This window comes from Amphibalanus amphitrite, unplaced genomic scaffold (genome assembly GCF_019059575.1).
Source record: "Amphibalanus amphitrite isolate SeventyFive unplaced genomic scaffold, NRLGWU_Aamphi_draft 001027F_arrow, whole genome shotgun sequence".
Lineage (NCBI taxonomy): Eukaryota > Metazoa > Arthropoda > Thecostraca > Balanomorpha > Balanidae > Amphibalanus > Amphibalanus amphitrite.
In genome coordinates, this window is record NW_024882521.1 from 196112 (window position 1) to 211671 (window position 15560).

The 15560-nt window shown below is 50.2% G+C and overlaps 1 protein-coding gene across 2 annotated transcripts in view; it reads right to left on the bottom strand.

The window, feature by feature from the left end:
• Positions 1–15560, bottom strand: part of LOC122369355 (vang-like protein 1) — a 45728-nt gene that overhangs the window by 2346 nt on the left and 27822 nt on the right. For both annotated transcript variants that reach the window (XM_043344036.1, XM_043344035.1), the window contains exon 4: positions 4690–4852. In XM_043344036.1, coding sequence (XP_043199971.1) covers positions 4690–4852 — 163 coding nt within the window. The remainder of the gene's footprint in view (positions 1–4689; positions 4853–15560) is intronic.

Consider the following 15560-nt stretch of genomic DNA (forward strand, 5'->3'; position numbering starts at 1 on the left):
CGAGACATTGATGTAAAGGTATTCCTAGTTAAAAAGGGGAATCAAGTTTCCCTCTAGCCCTCACTAGATCAATATCCGTAACAAAAGAACATGAAGCGACATCTTATCAACCCGCTCGAAAGCATTCGACAACTGAAATGGCGTCACCACATACATCCGAAACCAATGAGCCTGTTTAACAACCCTGGTCACCATGTTGTGAATGGCTCTAGCCGTTCAGCGAGCGGTTGCATCACGGTTTGACCGGCTTTGGCCCGTCTCCAAATTGGCCGGAGGCGGGTCTGGCTCGCCGAGCCGTCTACCCTCCCCGTCTGCCCCCCCCCCCCCCGTCCTGTCGGCGTCGTTTGACCTCCCTGACCCGGCGCCGCTGTCACTGCCAATCAAACGCCAGGCAGGCGTAGCGGGACGGGGCGAGTCCTGCAGGCTGGCGCATCAGTTTGGAATGTCGCGCTTTGTCGTTTTCAGTGAACACAAAGAAAATGTTTAAGACGGTGAACTATTCTAAAAGCGTCATCTATAAGCCAACATTTGAAAGAACACGCTTGATATAAAGCTGATGGTTGATCACTCCCACGGCATGGCTAACTTTCGTTGCATTCACACTGATATGGGTTAGCAGATACCTATGTATACGGACAAAACGTTGCATCACTTTGTCCGTCCTACCAGCCTCTGTCAGCACTGTTCTCCTGAGCTGCACATACGGCCATCAAACGCGCTCTCGGAAAGGGGACCTTGCAGACTGGTCGGGGACGGGGGGAGGGGCGATCAGGTGCAAACAAAGAGATGAGGTACGCTACCTGGACCCTGCAGGTCCGCATATAGGAGGCCGTGGCCCACGGAGCGGAAATGCTTCAAATAGCGATAGAATCAGTCCCTATGAGGATGGCTGTCGTGGATGATCCGCACTACAATGGTTCAGTTGGAATGGTTTTGGCGGCATATTGCGAGACATTGGAAAGACGCGCGGTCCTCTGACGTGCATTTGACAGCAGTAGAATAGCATGCGAATTGCGAGGAACATTCCGCTCCCAGCGTGTGTGAACGTATTAGAGAGACGAATCGACTATTGCGCATTCTGAGGAAGACGACGGTTTCCGACTCAGCCCAGCGCAGCCGCAGTACCGTCCTCACATACATCCAGGCAATGAGCTAACGTTGTTTGGAGGTCTGGCTGTCGGTCGCTTATGTTCGGACGGGCTTTGTCCGTATCAATACTGACACTCGTCGGCAGACGGCCATCTGATTCGTGACGGCCTCGGACTAAAAACAGTTTCAGTTACTTTTTCAAGTTTTACTGACGTTCCTTCGGTGCTGACTGAGCTACTGACAGTAGGTGTCTGAATTTCAAAATAACTAAAGCACAATTGACTCTTACAACACTGTCCAAATCCCAATATTTCGTCGACACCATCGTGCTCTTATCGCTGCAACGTCATCAAATAACTCACTAGGTGCTGTTCAGTCAGGCGCCCCCGCTCAGTATCCGGCTGCACAGTGGACAATGCCGCTGGGTCGTTTCAGTGCTATTGAAAACACAGACGAACCGTTTTAGCCCGACACCATCCAGCACTTTGGGCACCTACTGTAATATTCGCCGTGAATGGCCTACCCTCGGACCGTGAATAGTGCAATGAAATACCGCGCTGCTTAGCAGCGGCCACATACTGTCGTGAGCCGTGGTCACAGCTTAGCCAAAGTACCGACCACAACGACATGCAGGCAGCAGCTGAGACAGCCTGTACAGGGTGTCCGGATAGTTCTGGCGCTTTTCAACATTTTCTAAAACAAATGCCATTGGTTCATAGATACTAATCAATGGATCAAAACAATGACCAGGGACACCAAGCCACATGCTTCCGCTACGTGCTCATTCAATGTAACCACCGTCGGCGCCGACGACGGCCTCGACGTAGGGGAGGAAGCGCCTGCGGGTTTTGACGATGCGGGACATTTCCAGGTCCTCCCATGCTGTCATGATGCGAGTCTTCAGCGACTCCAGGTTGGGGTGAGAAATGGCCTAGATCCTGTTCTACAAAACGCGTAGCACGCCTTAGTCGAGCGGGTCAGGTTAGGAGAATAAGGCGGCCTAATCTCATTTCGCCACGGTGATCTGGCCCGGCAAGCTCCTCTGTCAGTTTAGCTTGAATGGCAGCGGCGTTGTTGGAGGGTGCTCTGTGCTGTTGAAATGCGAAGTGACCTTTAGGGCATGTCGTCTTGACCCTCGGGTTGATGTGGCTGTCCAGGAACCCCTCGTGGGCCAGCCTGTTATTCATTTATTCGACATTGACGAAGATGATGGGACATTTTTGTCCATCAGACCCCCGCACTTTCTTCGATTGCCGCGCTGAAATGCTGCTCCGTTCCCATATCGCGTTCGAAACGGTCTGAGGATATTTTCTAAGGAATTCCCGAGTCGAAATAAACCTTTACCTGCTAAACCATTCATCGAAAAACGCCGCATCGCGCTGCAACTCGCGCCTCGTTCAAGTCGCACCCGGCCGCCGCGCGCAGGCATTCAGCGACAAGGCGCATCTTCGCCCATCTACCCAACTGAAAACGATTTCAAGGTCATATTTACACGACCCCTGGCTGAGCAATCAACGAGGGGTCATGTCTGTGATGATTGGCTGAATGTCCAATAATCACAGCGCGCGTTACACGGCGTCCAAAAGAAGCGCCAGGACTTTCCGGACACCCTGTATGTGGCGAGGGCCCACGGTGTGCTCTGTGCCGATCAGAATACGAGGTCAGTGTTCAGCGGCAGACGAGCACGGGATAGTTTGGTGAGCTGTGTGGACGTTCAGTAGAGATACCGTTTTAGACGGACGATTGCTGGCACCGTGATGACACTGGAATAGTTGTGAATAATGCCCTATTTGCATTATATTATTTGCTTAACCAGCAAAACTGTTGATGTTATTTTGCAAGCAATTTTACCACTGTGCTTCTGTTATATCCACATGATCAACGTTTACCGGCTTTGATGAGCACGCTTGACCTACATATGGCATTCTTATTTTCTCGCTACTTGAATTGACATTATTCTATTCGACAAGGATTCGGCGCCTGTCCAACGATCTCTGCTTAGCCCATGGGTCCTGGCTCTGTCAGTCCGTCCATTCAAACATTCAACTAAATGTATAAAAAGTACCACTTTGCTGACGCATCAATAATGATTCAGACGACATACGGATCTGTCACGAGGGCCATTTAAATGACATTAGGGGCTCGTTAGCAATCAAAACATCCATAAAGATTGAGTCACATATGGCATATCGTCATGGTAATTGGCACCATAAACGTTCAACCGTCTGCATCAACATATAAACCGATTGAGAAAAAAAATCAGTCGTTTCGATAAGCTATTCAGACCAAAATTCAGGCCAATGATACGGTCATGGCAATTGCTCATTATCCTCAGTGATTTTTTTTTTTTCATAATAAGGAAAACAGGCATGATAGTATTATGCTGGCGGACCGCACTTCTACCAAACATTGCGTGATATGGAAGATGGAAACGGCATATGTAACAAAAGCGGCTCCCTTATATGTGGCCATGGACACAGTGGCAGTCGTGCCTATACAAAGAGGTATCCAGGAACAACAATGCAAATGAATTCCACATCCCCACAAGACGGCCGTTTTGGGCAGAACATTCGCCCCGACCCGTCAGTCGATCACGACAGACCATCATTATCCAAACCAAGTCTTCTTGTCAGTCCAATTTGGCTCTGAACAACAGCCGACTTGAACTACACGTATACATCATACATAATAATGTTTTCACGGAGCAGATATTCCATGCCCTCTCTGTTCCAGTTACTGGCAACTGCAAAGGACATTTACCCTTTAGAGGACGAGACCCATCATAGGACTAGACAAGCAACACTGTACCTAATCGAAGAAGGCAGTCTCCAAACCAGATCGCCACTTCTCGGATCAATTACCACTAATCAATGTCTGCGGGGCCCAATGTGTAGTTCCGATATAAATTTACAACATCGCTGGATTAGTGGCACGATGACAGGCTGGGCCTTTATCTCATTCACAACCTCAGCGTCTCAGGCTGATTGGAGAGTGGTCGGACATGAACTACCCTTCCAGCCTGCGGTCTGGCTCCATTTGTCTCTAGAGCCGCCCTCCCCGACTGATGACCATGGGATAATCATAGCTCTGCCAGAATCAGAAATGGATCGGCCACATCTCCCAGCCATCGACAACCTATTCCAGCCAGGCAGAACAGAGATACGCACTCAGCATAAAAGACAGGTTTTTTTCTACGAGCGGAAACGATATGACAGCGCTTCTCCGGAGAACGGTTTGTAAGTCACAGACGTTACATTTACTGTGAGCATTGTTTGGTTTTTACGGTCAACGAAGGTCGTACCGCTGCTCGTTGGAGAGACGCAGATAGAAAATGAAATAAGTTACGACATTCGTGACTTTAATGCAGTTGTAACTTCAATACACACACCATATACGGTGTATTTCATATAGGAGCATCTGTTTTATAGATTTGTACGGCAGCCGATTTAATGGTCGAGGATACAGTGAAAGTTAATTTCACTGTAGTTAGCGGAGGCATATGAGTGCAGTGATCACACCCGCTAAAAAGCACACCTACTGTCCTCCCTAGCAGCCTCGACATGCCTCGGGACCAGCCGGCATCCCGTCATTACCACCTACCCTGCTGCTCCTTGAGTCGCCGGATGTGGGTGAAGGCCTCCTCTGCCGATGTAACCAGTCGCGAGCGGCGCTTCTTCACCCGCCGCTCGTACTCGTGCTCCTCGTGGAACCGTTCGTTGTGCGACACCTCCTTCCTCCGTCCCGAGATGATCCGAGACGGAGACTGAAACACAGATAGGTCAGGTCAGGTCAGGTCAGATGTTGGTTACACGCAAAGTATGGGATAGATATAAACAGAGTAGAGACTGTGATTTCGTGGAGGCAAGATGTATAGATAAACGGGAGGTAGACGGCCAATATATCGTTTATAGATAGATGGTTAGACCTTGTAATGCTTCCACTAAGATAACCATTGAATAATAGTTATCATAACCACTAAACCAATAAATTATAGTTAAATTCAACTCAATAATAGCTACTTAAAATGCTGTGAATTATATTTTGTGACACCTATACTGGTATGCATATACATTTCGAGTCGAATATTAACGAGTTGTAAATGTTTGCCAATGAAGGCTTCGTTTAGTTGGTGAATACAATCGATAATCGCAAAAAAATGTACACAGCCAGGAAACGAAATTAATCACTAAGCATGTACGTTTGCAGAAATTTACGACCAGCCATTGCAGGTAAACTAAGCCATAAATCAAACAAACGCAGCGCAAATTGACGAGTGTTTAACACACGTTGATGTGTAATCACCGGTAAGGCACATTGTTTAAACCTTTCATAAAACGCTACTTTATGAATTGGATTAAATGCGTTTCGATTCACAGGGACATGAAAATATTTGCCTTAAAACGTAACGAAGGCATTTTTATTGCCATTTTTACACAACTGAGCGTTATATGTACTAAACTTCTTTGGTAATATCTTTGTAGTAAATCTGGATTAAATTAGCCCCGTTGAGCCATTCAGCGCGGCGTTTTCCATTCAACGGCGCTCACCGGGCGCTGCACAACAGCCTGATTTATTGGGCCGTGGTTCGCATGTCTGCGTTCATCGCAAATCCTTCTGATGATAAGAGTAATGAGTGCATAATTTAGCCGCACGGAAGATTGATAGTACGGCGCCGAGTTGCTCTGTTGGGCTAATTAAAAACTAAACAGCAACTACTCTGGCCTGTAAGTAGTAACTCGTTCAGATGAAGTCTTGAGTTGGAGAATGTAAGGTGCGCATGTAACCATATGTTATCCGTCATGCGAGTGAACCTAAAAATTGCATTGAGACCTCGCAAAATCAATGCAGTACCTATAGGCAGTCATCACCTAGCCTGGTGGATGAGTCTTCATGGGATGGATCGGAGCAAAATACCATCGTGTCTCAGATTTATATGGCGGCCCATTTTTGAGTGGATCTCAGCAGGGCAACTCACGATCCAAACAAACCGACCGTGACCGGCTGGACGCTGTTTATACGACCGACCCTGTCCTCAGTGCTGCCGAGGAAACGGCTCAGAGTTTCCTCTGAATCGGCCCACCATGGAGCCGAGCCTCCGGCGAAATGGTCTGTCGCTGGACCGAGCTTTGGCCGAAATGGTCTGCTACCGGTCCGAGTCCCGCCCGAAATGGTCTGCCACCGGACCGAGTCCCGCCCGAAATGGTCTGCCACCGCGGTCCGAGCCCCGCCCGAAATGGTCACATTGGATGCCGTTCGTGGAGCCAGCCTGGCGACTCGAAATGAAAACAGTTCCAGGACAGGGCGAAATGATTGCAGCATCTCGACTACCGAGAACGGAGCCGCGTGGGTTCCCGAAAATTGCCCGTTTGATGGAGCTTTTATTCGCTGGCAGCTTCAGTCGAATATATGTGCGATGTGCCAGGGTAAATGCATTAAGCTTTCAGATATGACATAAATCAATCATCCTAGATGAATTAATGGAACTTACTTTTGCATGTAAAACGAGACAGCCCTGTAGTCAATCATCTAAATTTAATCGTATTGGTCACAACCAGGAGTTACGTGCATTTAGGTACAACAGCTAACTACATATCAATACCCCTCAGTAATAATCTACTAGAGCAAAAATTAAATTCCAACTCAACCGTTTGTTACGATTTTAAGACGGCGGGATAATTCGTCTACAAACTAGCTCCTCGCCATTGGGTAATTCAGGAGCGGCAATAAAACCACTCATTCTGACCGTAACACCGCCTTCAACGGTCTCGGTCTGACAGACCAGAATACTCATTGCAACCAATATCACCCCTACATTTTCAATTCCGCTTCTATGAGCAGGCCTTTGTGAACATTTTAAATTAGAACTGTGGCCTGATCACACAACGCGCAGGAGAAGCGCCCACATTGGTCTGCAGGGCATGCCGTTACGTCGGAAGAGGTGAAGGAAAGTGGACGGGTTGTCAATAATGTAATTCTCACGACAGTGGCGGCGCCACGAATTTTCGCCAGTGGGGGCAAGATTGAGGTGATCCGACTGTTGTCTGATACGCCGATCTGCAAAATCCATGAGCATCGCGGGCCCGGAAGGGGGGGGGGGGCGTTTTCGCCTCCCCCTGGCGAATATTTCCGATCTCACGAACGCTTAGAAATAGAAAGACGGAACTTACTTGCGGTACCTTATCCCCATTAATTTGCCATCTTTTGAAGCAAAAAAAAAAAAAAGGACCTAGCCTCCTTGAAAACGTCTAAGGGCCGATTTTTCTAGACTCCTGCACGGCAAACTTCGGCGTCACAGACGTAAACTTCAACCAGATGCCCAAAATAGAGTTTTAGAGATAAAGACAGATTACGAGCACGGTTGTGTAGCATTTGACCTAGAAAAAGTACTTAAGTAGCTTTGGTGACCTCAGGTCAGAGGTCAGGTCAACGACCCTGAGCTGGGACTTATGTTTTTCGCAAATAACTTCAGCAAAAATGGTCCTAGAGCTACGGCAGTGGTACCTTCGCATTCGTCTTGTCGAGACGCGTCGAATGGCATACATATAAATTGTTTGGAAAAGGTCAAGTTTTGTGTTGACCTCATGTGACCTCGAATGACCTTTGGTTGACTTTTACACATGAAAGGTCGTTTGTGATGATTTCGTAGCCACTGGTCACGATTCTGGCATCCATTTTGCTCTAAGCATTCATTTAGAGCATCAGGATGGCAAAACATGTCTTAATTATTATGCCTGAGTTGAATAAGTGAAATAGTCTCTAGCAAGGATACTCTTGTGACTTTGACCCTGTGCTCTGTACCAGCCTTGTATCGTAAGCTTAAGCACAAATAGGGGTCGGCTAAGCTCCACAACATTTCAAAACATCTCGGAATTTAGTATACAAGATTTAAGAAAGAATGCAAAGTTTGTGGTCAGTTTTGCGCATGACCGTGACCTTGAATTTGAATGTTATGCACATCATCGGAATCCGAATCCTCAGACTCTCTTCTTTCGTTTACCATCCATTTTAGCCGGTTTTATACACCATGCCATCCTCTGAAACACGTACTTTGAGACCACTACAAAAGTGCCGGTTTTTGCCTTTGACCTTGACTTCTGACCTTGAAAATTGACCTGAGGTAAAAAACGTTTAGGTGCTTTAGAATCTTCTAGTAGATTCCTTTCGTTTGGTACCATTTTTGTTTCCGTAGCTGCCTTATTTACGGAGTTACACACGTGGGGGTAGGGCTACCCCCGGGCTGCGGTGGTTGGGATTACTCCCGGGCCCGGCCGGGTTAGGGTCGCGAACAAATAAAACTATAAAACTAGATTGCGAGACACAAACCTGCGAAAACGTTATGTTGTTCGTTGAGATGTAAAATGGTGTATTCCTCACAACAAAAGTCAGTACCTAGTTCTCTCTTTCCCGTATAGTACGTATATGTGCGATTCTCTCACACACGATTGATACCAACCAGAATAAGCTCCATTAGGGCGACCAACATACATTTCCAGATAGCCCGAACATACATAGTTACCTAACACATTTTGTCATACCTCCCTGAGCTCAGTCTCAGTCTCAAGGGTTCTCAAAAGAGGGTGATCTCTTCTCTGGCCGACTTTTGACAAACTGCCTCTCAACCTCCTCGAGGTCAAGCTCGAGGGGCGAGGGCAGCCTTCTGGTGAATGAAAATGAGTAGGAGAATGAGTGGGAGTAGGAGATATGCGACAGACGATCCGAGAACGAACGTTCTGCTGATGCACTTGATACGGGGACCGTCAAAAACAGCGTACTATTATAACCGCCTATCATGAATGTTGCACCGGTCTTCTGTTCCCTTGTCAACATCAGCCAAATTTTGTGGGGGCAAAAACATAGTCTTGCCCCCACGGCCTCCTACCAGTGGGGGCAGTCTGCCCCCACTGCCCCCACGGTGGCGCCGCCCTTGTCTCACGATACAACTCTTACGACGACTCCATTCTATGTAATTTTTGTACGTGCGATAGCCATGTGTAAATCAAAAAAGCCTTAAATTGACACCGTGCCCTAAATCTACAATCTTACCTCAACGCAAGGCCTTTCGTTTACCGGTGCGTATGATTGTGAAGGTAAATGGAGGAGTCTGACACAAAATAGAGGGAAGATGTGGAATGTGGAACGTTGAACGCGCATAGATGTGAAATGTGAACAGAGGAAAACGACACACCAAACCAGTGACAAAGACGAGCTAGCATTGCGTAAAAGGCGAGATGAAATGCGTCCTTAGTGCTTACGACGTTATAGTGGTCATTGTAAAGCAAGGTTCAATTCATGCCGTAATGAGAAAATGCCGGGTGCCCGGCACCGGCATTAGCTCCTCCTGAGCAACAAATCCACAAGACATTCACAGTTCTATTGGAAGCCGGATTCTATAGAAGCCCGGAACAACCGATATATCCAACCTGAACTAACCCATCGGCCATCCCGATACTCACGAACAACGGCCCCAACAAAAATATCCGCACAGCCTAATTGAAGGAGCCCTCTCGCTGCGAGCCACCCTATTCCAGCCTGGACTATTTGAGTTAGTCGTTTGGAGTGTTCATCTACACACTCGACCAATACATCATCTCCTTGGCGTCAGGCTCACACGGCACCTGAATAAAAAAAACAGTCTCGACACAATGGCTGCCACAGCTATTAGGGTCGTGCTTACACAATCGATAAGTTAATTATCAGTTTTCCAGAGACTTATAACTACCAGCCCATGAGCACCTGCTTGGCGGTCGTAAAATACAATAACAAGTTACTTATTCCGTACAGCTATCGAGAATCAAATCAACCGCTCAACAAAGACTCCCAAGCTACGAATGGTTCACGCAAAATAAACTGAATAACTACATCAGCAACTCCGACAGAAATACGTTTAAAATGTTCGGATGGTCAGAAGCATGCAGTTTCGCCGGAATCTGATCCCTTCAACAGGGACATGCCTAACAGGCTTAACGTTTGAATCTTTGGGCGGTAATCCGCGCAATCAGACCAAAAACGACAACAGAACACGCCCAATGCAAGCCTTGTAATAAGGAGCCATCACCATCAGAATTTGACGCTGATTGGTGGTGGTAGCATGCAAATTTAGCACGTAATGTAGCCATGGCAACAGTGATTGTGTGATGAGTGAGGGCTGTCAGAACGACGTGAGTCTGACACCATCTCACGGACGACTGAATGCTTGAACTCTGCATATCAATGATCGGCGAGCGACCAGCGGCATAGCCTAAGCCGTGACTTAAACATCGGATAGATCAAAGCAAAATATTCAGTTATTCCGTAGCGCATCACTATTTGACCAATAAAACGATTCTTGGTAGCTCAACTGAAAAGTGTTGATCGCCCTGCCGTGACCAATTCTGCCGATAAACTGGTCATTGACCGAGCACATGCAGCGAATTACTCAAATAACCTCCAAAACGCCACCTGAACGTATGCCAGAGCTCGGTATCAATCACTTGTCGACCGCAGTGGTACCAATCAACGCAGTCATCAGCTAGCTAGCGCAGCCAATCCGTCAGAGCTCTGCCGAGCTGTCGCAGCCAGTCGCGCGACCAGCTGCGGGCTGTCGTGGCCACCCCTGCACGGGCCCCAGTCGCACTACGCGGCTATCCACACGAGGAAAGTCCTCCACCGGCCTGCGCCGACAGACAGACAGACAGACAGACGGACAATGGTCAGTGGCACGCCATCCGACTCGGGCGGACCGAACCCAGAGGACTGTGTGCAGACAGGGCGCCCACAGCCCCGGCATGTGCAATGCATGCATCAGTACGGCGACGGCGGTATCGGCTGCATATTGTAGGAAAACAGGCCTACGCCGACACGATATGAATTCGGGGTCGATAGTGAACTATTGATGGGAATTCTACACCTACGAGCTAGAAACAAAAAAGGCTAAGAGCTACTTATTATTTCAAACGGCGGAGGGAAAAATATTGACTGCAAGAAGTCTATTGGCCTCTTCTGCCGCATGTAAATTTAATTCATTTTATTTTGAGAAATTTCAATGGAGGGCCAGGGTCCCGGGTGCCCACTAAGCGAAGCTTTTTACGAATTATGCTCAGGACCATTACCTGATGCGACAAATCACTGACCTGTCAACACAAAATGTGTATCGCTCAGTTCTTATTACTTTGATAATACAGTCGTGTTTTTCATTCGCTTAACTTTTGATTTTATTTTCATACTGAGGGTTGAACGAGTCCATCAAAAAGACGCGTTCTTTATGCCTCTGTTCTGGGAGGACTGCTGTAACCGTTGGTTCGCCATTTCTCCAGACCAGTAGCCGCGCCGGTCACTCTATTGTCCCCCTTTATCAAACCGCCGTGGCATTTCTGTGGGCCAGTAGCAGTCCGGTCACTCTACTGTCACCCCTGTATCAGCTGGCCGCGGCGAACCGAGCCGATGACAGGCGATCGATCAGAGGCGGGCCGGCGACGCCGTCCAGTTTTTGGGACTGCTCTGATCGGAGTGGCCGCCGACAGTCCGTGAAGGCACGTCTGACCGGCGAGCGGGCCATGTCGTGACTGGACGGGGTTCGACGCAGTGGCTGGCCGAACCGACGCGGCTCCTGGGCTCAGATCAATGAGCCGGGGCCATTCAACCCAATCAGGAGGATTTTACGTGAAGAAATGCTTCGCGTAATCCGGGAGCATGGTCCATTTCAGGCCCCAAATAGCCGCAGTAAAGCCTCGTCTCAGGCGCTCTGTCTCAGTCTGCTCTCAGTTTATTCTTAGTCCAACGAGTCACGAGAGCTGACGCAGCTCGTTATGATGATTGGAGTTTTGACTTCACGGTCATCGGCGCCCATGAGGCTACTGCAGCTATTCACTCCACCGCACGATGTGTTGTGTTGTGGTCCCCCTCTAATCCAACCGTCACAGCTCGCCGCTTCCCTCCCCGCTATCCACAACAGTCGCTCGCCTTCTGTCCTTCCTCCCGAACAAAAACTCGTCGTCTTCAGCCCGCTCTCCATTATTCGCGGCCGCCCACGTGACCGTTCGGCGGCCCTCAGCACTGTGTCACGTGACCGGTGGCCGTGGGAAGTCGTGACGGCCCGGTTGGCCAGCTGGCGGCGCTCGGCTGGGCGCCGGTCGGCTCCTTACGAACTGGGCGGGCGGGATTCCGGGCGGACGGCTCACTGCTCGACTCACTCCGTCCAAAGTTTACCGCCCACCGCCCGCCGCCCTGGGTCGCGTCGGCGCTGTCTACTCCTCTCCCTCGCCACCGCCCACCGTCGTCGCTGTCTACTCCTCTTCCCCTCCCCCAACACCGCCCGCCGTCGTCGCTGTCCACTCCCCTCGCCCTCCCGTCCACCACCCGCGGGTGGGCGTGTCGAGTAGCGGTTCGTTACCGGCAGAGATCTCCGCGCGCCGTGCCGTATCATGCAGAGCACTGTGCCGAACTGAGCCGGCTGTCGGACCGGTATGTCCAAATGAGGCCGCCTATCAGCTGGGCGCGGCACGTCCAAATGGGTACTCGGCTCTTCAACCCACCACCAGAGCACAGCAGTCCGCTGACGCATGAACAGGGAGGATTGAGGAAGCGCTTGAAATAAGGTGGGTCCGAAGCTCTCCCAGTGCACTGTTTGAGCGGCCAGCAAAGTCAGGTTCGTGCTGAAGGACAGGAGCTGTGGCTCCGAGCTAGCGGCGGGCCGCCGTCAACACTCAACAGCTCAGTTCGACAGATTGGGACAAGTCAGTATATATGCCTGTGGGCTGTGAGTCCCGTAGAAATTGCTGTGCTCAGCACTCGACGTTTTAATGGCTGACAGCCCTCTGCTGCTGCGCGTCGCTCCATCGCTCTTCGGCGGCGGCAGGTCCCGTGGAGCGGGACTGAGGACGCGAGCACTAAACGCGCCTCATTCCGCGCGCGGTCGGCCATAAAAACCCAACAGCCCGCTCCCCACCTCCCCGGGGAGAGGGGTGGAGTGAGGGAGAGAGGGGACAGGGTGGGAGACGCCGCGCCACGGCTGCCCAGTCAGCTCCCTTGGGGCACAACTTGGCACGAGCGGACGGCCCGGGCCTGATACAGCGCTATCACTTCCGAACAGACAGGCAGTGGACAGAGAGCGATAGAGATAGCTCGGCTGGTCACCTACCCCCGACCATAAGTCTGTCCCCTGACCAGCTGCTGACTTCTGACCAATGACCAAGGACCACTGACCACTGATGATCCAGTCAACGGCCACTGGCCACCCACCGTCGACTATCGACCTACGATCAGTGACCACCGTCAACTAACACCACCGACCATCTGTCACTTGCCACACCCAACGCATCGACTACAAATCTTTGATCAGTGGCCAACCGGCTACTGATCTCTGAGTCTCATCAGTGACCAATGACCATCGACCACCGGTCACCGATCGCCGACCACCGGCGCGGCCTTTGACTACCGCTGACACGCCGAATGTGCTCCAGTGCGTGTTCAACCTAGAGATGTCAATCGGATACCAACTTTTTGGTATACCGATACCAAACCGATACCAACTTGGTATTTGATATTTCAATCGTAATGTGTTTGGTATTTTGTTGGTATCATGAACCCTGACTTATGTATAAGAGGCCAAGAAATCGGTAAAAAGTTGGTATTGCCCTCATTTTCCCAAGTTGGTTTGGTTTCGGTATTTCCCCATGGTTTTGGCTGGTATTTGGTTTGGTATCGGTATTCCGATTTTCCGTAATTGACATCACTAGTTCAACCCCACCCTCCTTTCGAGTTTCAGTCTACTCAACGACGGCCAATTCTGGTAAAACGATACAGTCACAACTGATGTTAACCCGCCGCACCGTCTTATCTATCGAGTCGTCCAGGGATCGAAACCCATTTAAAGCCCCGGGACAGGCTCTCCTATAGTCAATAACCGCCTTGTTCGGAGACTGAGGTGACGGAGAGCACATGTCGCTACCTGATATGGTGGCGAGAGCTCATCTGACACTGTGTCACCTGTCGCTTCTCCGTTGCCTGTCGCCACTCAGTCGATCCCGTTTGAGACAGTCCAGCAAGGCCTGTGGAGTCTTGGTGAAAGATTTCGAGCACCGCTAGACGCCGTCTACCGGGCCACCCTAGCAAGTAGACCGGATGCCCGGCCGGGCGGCGGCATCCCTGTGATCCGCGAGCGTGTCCCGCATACGGCCTCAAATCGGGGCACCCACGGGAATACACAGCCTAAGTCGAACGGGCTGAGCCGCGGATCATGTCACGCTGGAGACGACATGTCTCAACTGTCACGGCACGGTGCGGCCGACAGTCCGGCGAGGACGCCCGTCCTGTCACATCATGGCACGCCACGCTATAAGGGAGTCCCTCGTGACGGTGGCTCACTGGTAAAACGGGACGGAATTCACGAACATTGCGTCCTTTTCCAACTGTGGCGGACTTTATTGGTGGTTTTACGGTAAGTCGTGGTCTTGTAAATGGCTGCGACATGCTCATGAAGAACCGTATATGGATTCTAAAGCAGCAGAATTTCAGGATTTAAAGTGGTACTTTTCCATTAAGCAATTTGAATATTGACGATGAGAATCGACGATATGCATGTTCAATGTGTTATGAACATTTGTAATAGATTTTAAATGGGCCGCTACACCCAAGCCTTTGACATCCAGCATATCGATCGCCACTCCATGCATTACGGTTCCAACTGGAGCGGGGGCCGGGCACTGAATGTCAGCAGCTTATGAACAACGTGCACGTGCACTGTGCAGTGTGCGGGCGGCGCTAACGGGCACAGGGCGGGGCAGCGCTCACCGGCGGGGGTCGGGCGGCGGGCCACGCACAGAAGCCGGCCGGCCGCCGCCCGCGCCGGCTCCGATTACTTGGACCGTGATCACTATCCGGCGTCCCGCTCCATTAATCATTGCCACTATCGGGAGATGAATCGGACCGAACCGGGACGGGGCGCAGTCGCTGCTCAGCCGGCCCGCGCCGGTGAGTTTTTGTGGGTCCCGCGGAGAGGGCAACACACACACGGGAGGCGGGAGGTCAGCGGCGACTTTGATCGTAGGCCAGGGCCGAGAGAGGAGCGATAGATGTCTAATTGGATCACCTTTCCCCGAGTGTGACCACGAATGAAAGCGCGCGGTGACTTAATGGCAGCGGTATCGAAGGCATGACAACACACGTGCGATTGACGAGGCAATTTGAATTGTCAAACAGTCGGTCAGGAAACGATTACAGCAGCCAAGCAGCATGCTTGATGATAATTAATATTGAAGCGTACATAAGCTTGCTGAAGACTGAGCTAAGCCTTGTAACAATTTGTCATCGCCAATTTCGGACAAGCGAAAATAATACTACTGGAGCAGCCGGTGATGGTTTGCGGTCATTTCATGCAGGAATCTAAATCATTCCGTCGCACGAACCATGACAAGTAGTGACTTTCCATTTCACAGTACACCGCTCATTAATTTACTGGTAATCGATAACTTTCAAAGTCGTCGAACTGTTGTGCT